The sequence below is a fragment of the Brienomyrus brachyistius genome, chromosome 7 (assembly GCF_023856365.1).
Source record: "Brienomyrus brachyistius isolate T26 chromosome 7, BBRACH_0.4, whole genome shotgun sequence".
Classification (NCBI taxonomy): domain Eukaryota; kingdom Metazoa; phylum Chordata; class Actinopteri; order Osteoglossiformes; family Mormyridae; genus Brienomyrus; species Brienomyrus brachyistius.
In genome coordinates, this window is record NC_064539.1 from 26,089,313 (window position 1) to 26,104,873 (window position 15,561).

The 15,561-nt window shown below is 40.5% G+C and overlaps 1 protein-coding gene across 5 annotated transcripts in view; it reads right to left on the reverse strand.

Moving 5' to 3' along the window:
- Positions 1-14,635, reverse strand: part of mcc (MCC regulator of WNT signaling pathway) — a 30,416-nt gene extending 15,781 nt beyond the window's left edge. For 2 of the 5 annotated variants that reach the window (XM_049020795.1, XM_049020794.1), the window contains exons 1-4: positions 14,259-14,635; positions 8,733-8,977; positions 6,952-7,178; positions 740-853 (exon numbers count right to left, since the gene is read on the reverse strand). In XM_049020795.1, coding sequence (XP_048876752.1) covers positions 740-853; positions 6,952-7,178; positions 8,733-8,977; positions 14,259-14,377 — 705 coding nt within the window. In that variant the 5' untranslated portion in view covers positions 14,378-14,635. Of the gene's footprint in view, positions 1-739; positions 854-6,951; positions 7,179-8,732; positions 8,978-9,415; positions 9,513-11,130; positions 11,341-14,258 lie in introns of those variants that run through there. The other 3 variants (XM_049020799.1, XM_049020798.1, XM_049020797.1) reach the window with 3 other exon arrangements.
- Between the last annotated feature and the right edge of the window lie 926 nt (positions 14,636-15,561).

Below are 15,561 nucleotides of genomic sequence, written 5' to 3' on the forward strand. Positions count from 1 at the left end.
TGACGTATCTGGCAGTCTGATGGACGAATCTGGGTTTGGCGGATGCCGGGTAAATCTGCCTGACTGTATTGTGTCAACTGTAAAGTTTGGTGGAGGAGGGATAATGGTATGGGGTTGTTTTTCGGGGTTTGGGCTAGACCGCTTAGTCCCAGTGAAGGAATCTCTTAATGCTTCAGAATACCGAGACATTTTGCACAATTCAATACTTCCAACTTTGTGGAAACTGTCTGGGGAAGGAAGGAACTTTTCTGTTCTAGCATGAGCGAGTCGTGGAACCCAAAGGAAGGTCCATAAGACATGGCTGGGTGAATCTGATGTGGAAGAACTTGACTGGCTTACACAGAGCTCTGATCTCAACCCCATCGAACACCTTAGGGATGAACTAGAATGGAGATTGTGAGCCAGGCCTTCAAGTCCAACATCAATGCCAGACCTCACAAATACTCCTCTGCATGAATGGACGAAAATTACCACAGACACACTCCAAAATTTTGTGAAAAGCCTCCCCAGAGAGTAGAATTGGTGCAATAATGCAAAAATCTTCAAATTTTAAAACATGCAATCATGAGTGGAGATACATTTCAAAGACTTCTCTATGGTACACAACTTGACTTAGGTAAACAGGAAAGGCTCTGATGAAGAACCCAGGTTTGTTTGACTATACATCTGCTTTTGGCTGGTTGTCTCCTGAGACTCATCCTTTGCAGTCAGAAATTTGACCCTCGAAAAGGAGACTCACCTGTGATTTAGCCAGGGTCTTTTCTAAAGTCTCACGCTCTCTCTCACTTTGCAGGAGACGCTTGTTCAAATCCACCACATCACCTTTCAGCGAGGCCAGGGCTGCTTGGTGGAGCTGCGGGGGGAGAGAGAGAGAGCTGGAAGTGTCGCACACTAGAATCAGACAGAAACACACCCACACATACACACACATGCACACACATACTGTAAGTTAATATTTTACATGAAAGATATTATTTTGAGCTCCATGTTTATCATCAACCATTTCGCAACATGTATTTGGAGAATGCGTTAAATAATCCAAAAATGATTGCTTTGTGAAGGTCTTTTACTTGCTAAAATCTCATAATGGTAGTGAAAACATTAAAAGCAGAACAATTACCAATAGTTTGTATACTAAACTTTTGAAAGTTTATGAACGTAACAACTACTGTTTTGTAGGTTGAAGCAGGAACAGAGATCATTAATTGTTACTAACACGGAAGCATTAATACTGCATTCAGGCCAATTTTTTAATTCTGTTTCATGTTTACAGCATAAAAAAAAATCTATGAACCCAATGCAGCTATTGTTTTCTAGGTGGATACCAAGAACAGATTTCATTATTTGTGGATAACTTTGAGGAAGCATTGTACACTGCATTCAGACCGAATTTTTTACTTCCGATTCATGTGTACAGCATGTGCCGAGGTAAGAACTTCCATGTAAAAAATAAACAGACAAAATATCAGTTTAATTGCTGTGCTGAAGATACCAACACAAACAATTTTAAAAAGAAATATTATGACAGTAAGGCTTCTGCTCCCGCCTCTCAGTGCACGTCATGCACTCTCTTATATGGCAGCTACATTTCTGTTTTTTTCGACAAAACTGAACTTCAATTTTATTTTATTTTTATTCTTACTTGTATTCTTTTGATTAAAAGTCTTTTGGTAACCTTAATACTCCCTCTGCACTTGGTTTCATATATTGATTAAAAGATATCCATCCATCCATTTTCCAAACCACTTATCCTACTGGGTCGCGGGGATCCGGAGCCTATCCCGGAAGCAATGGGCACGAGGCAGGGAACAACCCAGGATGGGGGGCCAGCCCATCGCAGGGCACACTCACACACCATTCACTCTCACATGCACTCCTACGGGCAATTTAGCAAGTCCAATTAGCCTCAGCATATTTTTGGACTGTGGGAGGAAACCGGAGTACCCGGAGGAAACCCCACGACGACATGGGGAGAACATGCAAACTCCGCACACATGTGTGACCCAGGCGGAGACTCGAACCCGGGTGCCAGAGGTGTGAAGCAACAATGCTAACCACTGCACCACCAAGCCGCCCCGATTAAAAGATATTTCTTTTTAATTTCCTTCATAACATCTTATGGATGCGTTTTTATGGTTTCATGCTGTTCCTAGGATCAAAAATCAAACCAACAGGCAGGACAATGCATATGCGATGTATAGTTTAATGTGCGATGTATAGTTTAATGTGTATGCAATGTATAGTTTAATGCATGTGAATTCAGATTCAAACGTGGAAAGTAACTAACTTCATAAAAATTCACTTCCTCGTTTGTTAAATGATGTTGGTATATAAAACCTGGCAAAACTGTGTGCTGTGCTGAATAAAATGAATCCATGAAGTCAATGTGGAGTTAACACAAAAATAAAACAAATGGTAAACATTCCTCAAGAAGGCTGCCAGTCATTCACAAACATTTGCTAGTTTAACAAAGAGGAATATAACAATTTCTTATCTAGTTTAACACATCCCGGACCTGGACAGCAGAGCAGACACATTCGAACCTAAAGAGCAATAGTACCTATACTAACACGTAACCAAGTTAGTTTCTATTGGAGATCTGCAGCACTAAGTCATTGACACGGAAAAAACACAAAAACGCTACGAACTGAAGAAGTCCGGCAGGAATGCATCATGGATGCCTTCAATCTGCCCAGCAGAACAGGTTTAAAAGGCAGACTTCACTGTTACAGGGTATAGGTCAGATGCTCATTTCAAATTGTTTGCTTTAGAATCTGCAAGACAACTGAAGTGTCTTGAAAAAGCTAGGAAAACAACCGCACTGTAACTCTGGAAATTAATCTCAAAACAGACCAAACAGTGAGATAAAACATTTCAAAATGAACATTGATGCAGCATGTGAACCTTCACATGTGAACCTAAAATACTTCAAGCTGTTCCACTTTTAAACGACAGATACACTTACTTAAAAAAATACAAAGAAATCAACTAATATTATGAACGGATTTTACTAAAGATGTTATTCTTATGGAAATGGTTACTAATTTAGTCTACTTTAGTCTAATTTAGTCTTAAGAATAAAATCACTTGTATAAAGACAGATGTGCAGACGTCGACATACAAAAGGAGAAAAAGAATAATAATGTAACAGCAGAAGAAGAACACCCAGTGAACTTAACAGAAATAATAAGAGAGAAAAGCAGAATAATGGGCATTTAAGAATGTTTACTCTTACTGTGTAAAAACAGATGTGAAACGGTCCGGCTAGTGTCTATCCCGCTTGCTGTTCATTTCAGGCATTTCTGTTAAAGGTAAACATTTAGATCGGACTCCCTGCCTTCCTCTGACTTCCTGTAGGAAACCGTTCCCCACCCTGTGATCTTGAAGTTGTGTTGAACTTCACTTCCACATAAAGGAAATTCCACAGAGAAACAACAATGGTTCTTACATATCAGAAAAAAGTAAGGTCCTCTTTTGAAACGATATTTAACAACCATAAAATGTACCTTAATACAGCTAAAGAGCTAAGCTCTTAACATCTTAAGATATCTGTCACATTTAATCCTGTAAAGCCTGCAGATGTCAGGCTGCTGTTGTACTAATTTTATTTTTTTTTACCTTCAGATTCAAATTGCTTCCACCTGTGATGTTACTCTTAAGCAGAATTAACATGAATTTCACCAACAAAACAAATTCCTTTTCTGCAATATTATGCATAATTATACAAGCCTTAACGGTTAGTATTTTTAAAACAGTGCAAAAATACTTCATTTATAGATCTGCAACATTTATGTATATTGATGATGGGCCTCTGCAACACGAGTGGCTGTCAGATCATGTCTTTGAACTAATAGCGATCGAATGCCAACGCACCTCCAATGTGGGAAATCGGGGCTAAAATCAAAATAATCTAAACTTAAATTTTTTTTTTTAAAAAAATCCAATTTATGCTTTTTTTTTAGCCCAGACTGAATTTTCTGGAGAAAGCAGACACTCAGATGATGTTGGCTAAAATCAGGTAAAATAGGTGTTTCAGTAAATATCAGCTAAACTGGCAGACTTACAGCAAACAATGCTGATTTGTACCACTGCCGAACAAAAGAACACAAACACACACGTCAACTGATAGGCAGAAATGCATGGTTAGCATGCAGTCGATAAGCTCTTTCTGAAACACCCTTGTTTTGCACTGTACGTACCAATAAACACTGTATTCAAAAAGGTGGTTAACTCACACCATATCTGCAGAGGGTCCTGGGGGCCATGGCTGTCAATTGTGCTGTAAATACTGAAGGTCTCTGGGGGCCCTGCTGGCCAACTCACACTGTATCTGTAGAGGGCCTCCAACTCACGTTGCACATGAAGACAGCCATGTTGTTTAGTTTGCTATAAATGTTGAGGACTCCGGAGCTCCGATATCCATAATCTGGCATTGGGTGCAAAGCATGCCAGTAACTGCATAGTTAGTCTTGCTGACCAACCCCGTCGCTTCACATTTACGTCAGCCAATCGATAACAGTGGGTGGGATCAGGACAAATGGAAAAAGTTCACCTTGGTGAACTTGCACAGGCACTAACATTGTTTTGGTTGATTTCATCTCAAATATACTGAAAACTTAAGCTTCAATTGTGGTGCATTTCACATATACAATGTGCCTGCAAAGTTTGGTAAAAAAATCGGCCAGATTATTTTCGAGTTATCATCCTGACAAGATCAAGTGTCTGAGCTAGCATCTTCTTCGATATTACTATGTAGTGCTACCTTCATTCTGGTGCAGTTTGTCTCAACATAAAACCAGGTGTAGATCTTCATCCATATAATGTTTTTGTCAGGCAGTAATAAGAGCCAAAGACTTTTTGATTTATCACATTCACAAGGTCAAACGTTGTTTTCTTTCACCCTCCCCTTTGCTGCCACTAGGTGGCACTGCTTCAAGTTTGCATGTAGACCACACAATGCCTCTGCAGAGTTTGATAAAGATCCATCAAATGGTCTTTGAGTTATCGTCTTAATCAAAGCATCTGCGGTGGCAGGAGCCTGTTCCCAAAACCATATACATTCCAGAGAGTTTCCATTCGTACATTTTCCACGCCCTGAAACAACAGGCACGAGGCTGCGCATATTTCACAGAAAACACACGGCTACCTTTTCACAAGCTGCACTAGGTTTCCGAGCAGACTTAATGAATGCTATCAAATGAAAGCCACATGTGCGAAGGTGCACACATCATCCACGGCTCACAATATGCTTCCATTTAAATAAGACTTCCGGTATCTTCCAGCATGTGGGCTTAGTAACTATAGACGTAACTGTTCTCATCTGGAAGCCCAGTCTTACAACAAAGACAGACAATGAGAACAAAAGTTCGGCAATAAATAAATAAAACCGCCTTTCCTGTTGCTTTTTTCCTTTCACTTTGTTTCATTTTTGGAAGCAGCCCCGTCACTGCTGTTACATGCACAATACAAACATGTGCTGACAGAACTACAATCTGGCACCTAACCCACTTCTGCCACATAAGACAGATTCCTGAGATTCAAGGATGCCCCAGAGATCATGATTCATACCATCTACTGCCTCGCATTCCAGAAGTCTGGGGTGGCAGAAGAGCATGAACAACAAACTATATTCATCAGTTCAGCAACTCTCTGGCTGCAGGGGAACAAAGCAATTGATGCTTGAAATCAGTCAGTCATTCTTCCGAATCTTTCAGCCCATTCTGACCCTCATAACTCTGACAGCCCATCAGCTGCAGATACAACATTTATCGCCGCAGAACAAACAACCAAGTCTCTGGCGTAAAAATGGCAAAAGAGTGGAACCCCCCTCCTCCACTGCCGAATGCTGCGACACAGGAATCCTGCAGCGCACATGTACCATCGGTGAGTCAGCTGCTTGTCAGGGGCAGATAATATGGTGGCCTCTCTCTCTCTCTCTCTAAATTTCACATTTCCAATCAGCACATCTTAGCTCTGATCACATCTTTTCCCTTACATACTCAGACGCTTACTTATAAGCAGTTGTCGGCAATTACTTTTATCTTGAATAGCAATTAGCAATGGCAAAACATTTGTCTCGTTTGCCCATCCACATAAGTTGGGAAGCTTGAAATTCCCACCAGGAAGTTCCATTGGCTAGCTTTCAGGCTGCTGACTGGAAGACAGAGTGACAACAGAACGGCAAACATACTGTTATTGCAACAAGCAAAGTTTCATGTTATTGCTCATTTTCGGATCACAACAGTTAGCTCTGCATTGGAGCCATTTCAACTCAGAGAACCAGTAACAGTCAAAGAATCATTTATATGCAACTACAGATTATGCTGCACGAAATAGCATTACAATATTTTCTGCACGCCTCGCCACAATTTTTATCAAGCTGAATCTCCCTGACGCAATGTTTTATTGTAGTGCTACACAGCTAAATATTACAGGTTTCAACTGATATATCAACTGTCTGACCTTCACTCGTTCATCGCTAATGAAGCATTTGCTGCATGAGTAAATGCACCATACAATGGGTAAGTTAGCTTTCTTTAGCACTGGTCCTGACAGGGGCTTCAGCATTCATAATAAATATTACAAAGGAGGCATTCTTGTGACAAGAATGACAAGTTCTTGTGTAAACATGATAAATAACATAAGGCTATAAAGTTTCTTTAATAAAAGGACAATGTATGGAACTGTTCTACAGGAAAGGTAACCGTAAATGACTTCTGTTGTGATTTTGTGCTATATAGAAGATAAAATTAAATAAAATGAATTTGACCTTCAAGGGGGGGCATGAGGAGGCATTGGGGGGGGGCAGGGCACCCCTCTAATATAATGGCAGGGGAAACAGTGGATTATAATCATGGTCAGAAGCAGACACTGCAGCACTAATCACCAGTCTGAAGGCATCTGAAAATTGCAATGTATATTTGCAAAGTCCCACAGGAAGAGGGTACTCACCATGTTGGCCAGTTCCAGGTAGTTTGCTCCCAGGGGGGGAGCGCGGGAGGGGGACTGCATCAGGAGCTTGTGAAGGGCAGCCTGTTGCTCTAGAGCAGCCCCCCTCTGCTCCAGCAGCTTCTGCAAGATGCCGTGCTGCTGGAGGGGCTGCTGTTGGAGAGCTGAGCTCTGCAGGTCCCGTGCTCCAGTGTCACGGTCCCAGCTGTCCCTGGTCCTGGACAGAGTCACTGCATGGAAACAAAGCAGAACACATACAGATATGCCATACACTGCACACGTCAGACTCAAAGCCCGCAGCTACATTTAGCCCGGAGTACAGCTCTTTAAGGCCCGCAAAATAATTGATATCCTGTTTAGAATGGCCCAAGGATACAGGTGTAACAGTGCATGAAATTCACAGTTTTTTGGCTATGGGTTCACTATTCCATGCAATTTCGGTACAGAAGGAAAAACCTTGTTTTGAAAATATTTATTACTAAAACTGCAAATACAAACAATTAGGAACAATTGTGAACTAAAGGGAATGCAAAACAAATCCAGAGTCTCTACAACCAAGTATGGTCGCATTATGTCATGGAATGTCACATGGCGAAAACGTGTTCCGGGTTGTGGAAGCCTGCACTGCACTTCTCCTCTTTCTGCTCCTCCTCCACTGGCAAGTTCAACAGCAGTGCAACATTCTACTTGTAATCTGGTTGTATTTTTTTGGGACTACGCTCAGTACATTTCTCGTTTAAAAGGAGGATCTAGTGGATAATGTCAGACAAAGGCAGATGAATAATAATTCATCAGCTCAGTGAACACGATTGATTTCATTCCATATCTTCAAAGACGTTTTTGTAGGCCACTTAATTTAATTCTATTTTTAAAATATTTTAAATTTTCAGGAATAATGCTTACATTTGCAAAGGTTATGGTAAAGATTTCAACCAAATAACTACAACGTCTGGATCATATTATAATTAGCTAAATAAATAAGCCATCGCTGGCCCAGAAATTCATTAGTGATTTTAGAGACTCAGTTTGAAAACCCCGATAAACAGCGTCATACACAGTAAGTGGTGGGGTGGAGTAGAGGGGTAAATGAATACTGATACCATTTACAGTAACATTCAACACAATATGACAAGCACACACTCAAAAAAACATTTTCTGGGGATTTCTGGGGTTGCATGGAATGGAACAAGGAATGTTTCTTCGTGGTTTGTGCCTGCATTGCCACCTGGTGGTAAACACTGCAACTTATTTGTCAGTCAGTGCCAAGTTCAGTTTAGTAGTATGATAGTTTAATATAGTACTGGCAGATTCTCATATTAGAGTATGAATGAAATTCAGCACTTGATGTGGCCCGCAACTTGACTTCTCCTAATGTAGGGAAGAGTTCTGATGCTATGTTAGCATTTCAAAATGAGTTGCTTTTTAAAAACCAGAAACGGACTCTTTCTGTTCGACAAAGTTGATGTCACAGTCCCGTGATACCAATGTTAACCAATATACCACACATCTATAAGTAACATTTGTTCATAAAGACAATATATAACATGATGCAAAAGATTAATAATAAAACAATAATAATAATAAAAATCAGGTGCCATGAGAAAAAAAATGCAATCACCATTCATATTTTACCCAGATCCGTGCTGCTCTACCTCAAAATAATTGTAAAAAAACCCAAATGAAGTCCAGTGAATTTCTCCCTAGTCTTTCAGATTATTCTCGGAACAACTGAGGTATGTCAGCCTGCTGTCGATAAAATGTCAGTTTCTAAAGCTTAGACTTACCCAGGATGTTTTCAGTGCTTGATGGCCAGAAGGACACAGGTTCCTGGAACTCCTTCCTGTCAAGATCACCTGACCGCAGTGACAGCTCACCCTCTTCCTTTCGGATTTCATTCACCAATCTCATGCGGCAGCACATGAAGTCTTCAAAGGAGATTCTGCCCTCTTCATCCGCCCCCAGCTGGTCCATGATCTCTGCCACAGAGCCTTCCATGTTGAGCTGGCGACAGACCATCAGAAGATCGTTCCTGCATGGATGCAGTTTTTATCAGTGCTGGAAAACATGCATTCGGTGGCACCTTTTAAAATTCAGGTTAAATACAATTGTTTGTAATAATGAACACGCACACTGCTTTGTGAAGCTCATGGAAATGTTTCACAGCTTCAGTAGTTCATTGGCTTGATGTAAAGTACCATATGAAGCTACTTGTACTACCGTATAAGCTACCACTTTACAATAAGGCTACCCATAAAAAGAGTTAATGAACGGTTTATAATCTGCTTATTAATTAGGTTGCAACACTTAGGTTGTAAATTATTAAAAGGCAATTTTAAACAAGTTATAACAAAGATCCCTTTTTATCAATGAGTTACTACCATTCACAAGTGGCAAAAGGGAGCCTTATTGTAAAGTGGCATCCCGTATAATTATTATCATCATGTACTGTATTATTGTTCCGACTTACAAATACAAATAAAAGAGGAATGGGATGGCATCTCATTCATAACCTGGGGACTGCCGGTATTCTATTAATATCTGTTTTGCACTATGACCAAAATTGTCTAACAGAGAAAAAAAAAAAAAAGATCATATTGATATTCATGTTGATTTCATATCATTTGAAAGAAAATTTGCTAGATTTTTTACAAAAGGTAAGACTGGATCCATCTGAAAATGTCAAACGGTATAACCAAAAAAGAATGAAAAATATTAAATGTTTCATCCACCTGGAGTACATGTAAGTGTACTCATAAAATAATTAATTTTATATCATATAAAACAGATTTTATTAGAATGACTTCTAAATTAACATTTTATGTGTGTTTTGCAATATTGATGCATCCCTACTAATGTTTGATTAGGATACATGTAACCTTAAATCCTACATAAATACTTACACTCCTACACTCCTGACTTTTGCACTTAAAGCAACATAGATTTGTCTGAAATGTACAAAATTAACATGAGCAGTTTATACAAGACATTAATCTTTGATTAATTATAAAAAAGCTTATCTAGCCCTGTATAGCAAAACTAAAGTAATCCATAATATCAGGGTACAAAAATTACCAACAGTCCCCCCCATTATTTTCATGGACTGACGTTTAATGTACTGCTAAGTGTCATAGTGGCTCTGCAGGTAGCACTGCAGCCTCACACCTGCAGGCGAATAGGGTTGAATCCGCAGGCTTGGGAAGATGTTCCAAGTTAAGGGTACTGAAAGTTGGAGCAACCACCTAGTCTGTTAGTGATGTGTCATCAATTGCTGTAAGCAGCTAACAGTAGTTTTGGGCACCCGCCACACTCATTGCAACACTTTTCACACTGCAGGATTTGGAGTTGTTGACAGGTCCAGATATTTAGCCTGCTAGATACCTGACAGGCATCTGTGATGCAACGGCAATTCTGTCTGGTCATGTCTTTGAACTTATAGCGATTGAACGTTGATTTGCCTCCAATCTGGGGCATTTGTTAGCGTTCGGCAAAAACTTTTGGTAAGCGAAAAATCAGGGCTAATATCGTGGAATCTGAGCTTAGCATAAATTGTATTTTTTTTTTTAGCCTAGTGTGATTTTCCTGGCAAAAGCACATGGAAGATGTCATCTAAGATGAGTTAGCATGTTAGATGTGTTTCAGAAAAATATTCAAGTTCAGTATAATGGAGCTGACAGACATTCTTAATCTTATCTACTGCTCTCTGATTTTGGCGTAATTTATCGGGAAGCCAAAATTAGAGATGGCCCGATCCAAATTTTTTCAGTTCCGATCCAATACTGCAGATAGCGATACAGATTCCCATACAAGAGCTCTTTTTACTTTAATATTTTAAAGCAATAAACATATATTTCTATAGCCTTTACTATTAAAACTTTTAATCTAGCACATACAGATGAAAAAATGCCAAAACATCATTAGGGTACTGGAAATATACATAACATACTGTTCCACCTCATTTGTACATCTTGTCTTAAGCATTTTTGAGGCAATTTACAGTTCAATTTGACTATCTTCCAAATGAGGACACACAAGTGGCGAATGCTTAAAATGCTCCACAATTTTTCTCCCTTTGGCAACAATAGCAATAACAGCCCCTCATGTATCACAAGCTGTAGCGAGGGCACAGAAGCAGCCCAAGCTAGTGACTTCCAAATCATCCATTGCTTTTTTCATATTACTCACGTTATGTCGCACAATTGCATGCTCTTTGTTTAGTAGGATTTTCCACAAGACACTGCTCCCAACTTTAAAATCTTTGTTTTTACAAAGATTGCAAATCGCTGTGCTACTGGCTGCTGTTAACAGTGTAAAATACTCCCAGGTCGTCACCCTCTTATCCGATGTTCTTACGTTCCCCCTACTGCGATGGGTATGTGCATGACATCACAGCAGGCGGAAGTCACTGCACTCACACCCACTGAGCAGCAAAAAACACTGAGTGGCAGCGTTAGCGTTCAATCTGAATGCCACATGGGAACGAGCTGCCGTGCGACTGATTGTACAAACAGATTCAACACCAAATAGGAGCTATTTTTTTGGAGACCGACGAAACCTAAATAAGTAAGTATCGGACGTGGATCGGTCAAAGATAAAATTAGCATGATGTTTTTTCCATGTTGAACATCTGCTTGAGGATTTAATTTTCAGCCATGTCAAGAAATGTATCAATGTCTTTCCTTGCGCATTCCAAACTGAAAATGCTATAACGAAAAGACATGCAACAAATGTGTGTACTGTTACAGCATGTACCTCCTCATGCAGCTGCTAGCCATAACCATAACTACAACAACAAATACTCTTCGCCTACTCTTGCTTGGTTGAGCTCTACTGCGTGAAAGCCAGTGCTGCCCCCTACAGCAAACTCCCAGTCAATGCTTGCACATAAACCAGGGGTGGCCCATCGTATCCAGACATCGTCGATACCCCTTTCGCATAAAGCACTCACCGGAGCTGGAGCTCACATTGGCCCCACCAAAAACCATCTCGCATTCATGCTGCACTTGGTGTAAGAATGGTAGAACGACGACGTCAGAGTGTACATGTGTTGTGGAAGAGGTACCATTTTGGAAGAGAAGACAAAAATAGAGGATTGTGTGAGATGCGACGAAAGCAAGACTATTTTGAGTTTACTGGAAATGCATACATTATATTTTAGCTTTATTGGTTATTGTTCCTGGGTTTAAACAGTTCATTCAAAATTTTTGGGTGTCCTGCGAGTCACCTGAGTACATCTGCCAACGACTTATTCCTGCTCTTCAGCGGTCCAATAAGAATTACCGTTTGTGTGTTCCAGTTAAAACACAGGTCGCAATCGGAGATGCATTCATGGATGAACTGCGAGTCATGCATGCTAATATGCGGGGATGCACGTAACTGTCAAGCATGTATGCATTCACCTTTGAAAGCAAAACACGTGGCAGACGTTTCTTGTAACAACACAAATGAGTTGTCATAGCAGTGCTAATGCAAATAACTAGAAATTAAACGCTAGTCCCACCTCTCAGGTCTTATTTATAAATACTGCAGATCGCTGTGCTACTGCTAAAACTGGAAAACACTTCCAGGCCATCCAATGTTCTTATGTTCCTCCTGCTGCTAAGGGTATGCGCATGACATCACAGCAGGCGAAAGTCACTGAGCTCAGACTCACTTAGTAGCAAAAAAATTAAGTTGCAGCGTTAGCGTTCAGTCTGAATGTCGCAAAAACGCATCTAAAATGGGAAAGAGTTGCCGTACGATTGATTGTACAAACAGATTTATCACTAAATAGGAGCTATCTTTGTAGAGACCGCCGAAACATAAATATGAATGTACCGATGTCCTGACGAGTTCAACTACCTATCGAGACGTACTATTGAGCCTTTTTGCGCATGTGCAGTTCCATCTTTTGGGGGTTAGGGTTAGCTTTTAGGGGTTTGTGTTAGGGTGAAGGTTTTAGGGGGTTTCTGGGAGTTAGGGTTAAGGTTAGGGCTACCGATTAGCACTACGTTAGCCTAACTCGACAAAACCCCGGACATGCATCGGTCACATAGGGATGATTCCCAATCCGTCAAATAGGTCTGCATCAGCGCCGATACCGGTCCGTGGATTGGATCAGTGCATCACTAACCAAAATGTAATTAGAGTATTGATTAGCTGAAGAGTTCTAATACCTGGGTTTTAACAGTTATTATCCCAAAAACTTGTATACACATTGGCCCTTGGTGAACAAGAGTCGCCATCCCTGACATATGGCAGTCAACACACATAGAATGTCTATCGAACAAAAAAATCTGGGCTTACGTACACAATGTCCTGCACACACCCGTGCTGACAAACTTTACGCCCCTCACCCTGTGCGCCATGTGTGAACTGGCCTTTACTCTGCATGGATCTTGCGTGTGTCCGAACGGCTGAATTTGGACCTTTAAAATGCGTGATTGCACGTGAGCCCTGTTATGGACCGACATTCAGGGTGTTCTGTACCTTGTGCTCCAGCTTTCCTCGGATAAGCTCCAAGCTCACAGTATTTTATTACAATTGCTTGTTTTAGCTATCTTTTTGTTTTGTTTGGGGGGGGGATCCAGAACATGTCAACAAAAGTCAATATCAAATCACTCATAAATTGTGAACAAAGGTATGGGAGAGACACGATCTCAAACGTATCTCTCTGTTATTGCTGTTTTTTTCCCACTACGCTTTTCTTATAACAAGACCCATCAAACACAAAAAACTACGTTAAGAATTTAATCGCAGTGCCTAAATAACTGCAATGTGAAATGCTAATTTTAAAAACAGACAATAATTACTGGCGTGTAATTTAACAGAATGACAACCTAGAAATATTTGGACCAAAAAAATAACTGTCTCGAGTGAGTCATCTAATAAACCACCTCAACATCTGAGTATGAAAAATATGCCCCCTGTATAGCTCATTTATACAAAACTTCTAAGACAGCATGCTTTATAAAGTTAGTAGTAGTAATTCAACCTCGGAGAAGGGGGGCTGCATTGAGCCAGTTAAATTCCTGTAGCAGACAGTGTCCAAAATCACCTCCAAGGCGTTTCATCAGCCTCACCAATATTTACTATGTTCAATTTAGTAAAGTTTACGAAAATAATTATAATAATAACTGCTGTGCTTTGTTCAAACTTGGTTTAGATTTTTTAAAACTATTCAATACTTAATGTTGTTATCTCGATGCAAACAAAATACCCACGAAATGTTTCAGGGCAGCTAGCTCGGACGCTAACAAGCGAATGTGCGGTGGCGGATTTTAAACATCATTATAGTTATACGTCGGCTGTGGTAACTGAACCTTTTTCGTTACCTGCTGATGTAGCCATCTCCGTCCCCGTCGCAGGTCTGGAAGAGGCGCTTGACCCGCTCCTCTTCGCCCGTACTCGATGTGTCACTACTGCCGCTGCTTAGACTCACCTCCGCCGCCATGATCCCCCCCCCCCCAAAACGTCAGCTGCGCCTCTCCGTCTGCTGGCCCTCCGAAAAAAAAGCTTCACCGAGCTACACTAAACATTCCGTCGCTCCATCAAATCCTCAAAACTTCCCAATTTAATAAAGGCATTTCATACTACAGTGAAGAGTATAGCTCCTGGGAGGGGAGGGGAGGACGGGTGCCTAACTCCGTCCATGCCAGGTCATGGAGAAAGCTCCTCCAAACTGTTGATGGAGGTAGAGCAGGCGGGCTGAGTTCATGAGGCTTCTGGAAGTCTGTAGTTTTTTTTTCTAATATTACACACGCGCACACACATTCACATACCCTAAAATATAACATCTCCCACATGCAGTTTAAACTGAGGCTATAAAGTAGAAGATACCAACGCATTACCCGATTTTCGTCAATAGTTCGTAAGTATTAGTTTAGGAATTTGTGCTTAAGTGCGCTTCCAATATGAAAGGTGTGTGATGTAGTTATTAGCTTAAATTGATGAAGGTCAATTATACTATTAAAGCAATAAAATAAATTTGTTCTCAACTTCATTATGTTCAAAACAGGGCAATTTCTCTAAGAACCAAGTTCAGAGTTATTCGGAATATGGTATTTCTGTGACCCATTTTGGATGTGAAAGTTGCAATGACAGGACAAGACAGGGAGAGCATAAGGCACCAGTTATAATCAACAGATCGGTCTGCAACGCAAACCATACTCATTATTCTGGTGCTGTGATTCGGTAAATGCAGGTTAATGCACATCAGTTATCTGTAGATATTTAGAGAGGGATTATACAGCAAAACATTGCACATACAACCTCAGCTTATTGAGTAAATGCAAGAGATCAGTTGGTTCCCTGATCAGTTAGTTCCCTTCTTCATCGATCTAGCCCTGGTTTCAAATATGGGAACATGAGTTCAACTTAGTTGCGCACGACACATATTACACTAGCACGTGGACTATAAGGTACAGTTTCAGGGTCAAATCCTGGGACTTCTCATGGGATGGGGCTCTACATTTGAACTACTAATGGGAAAATTGGTTGTTCTTCCATCTTCCTACTGCCTATCTTGGTTACGGTAATGAGTTAGCTTGTAGCTTATCTCTGGCACTACAGCTGTAGCAGCAGAATTGAAAGTTGTGGCAGAAATTATTCTATACTAAACAGGTGTATAACGATACA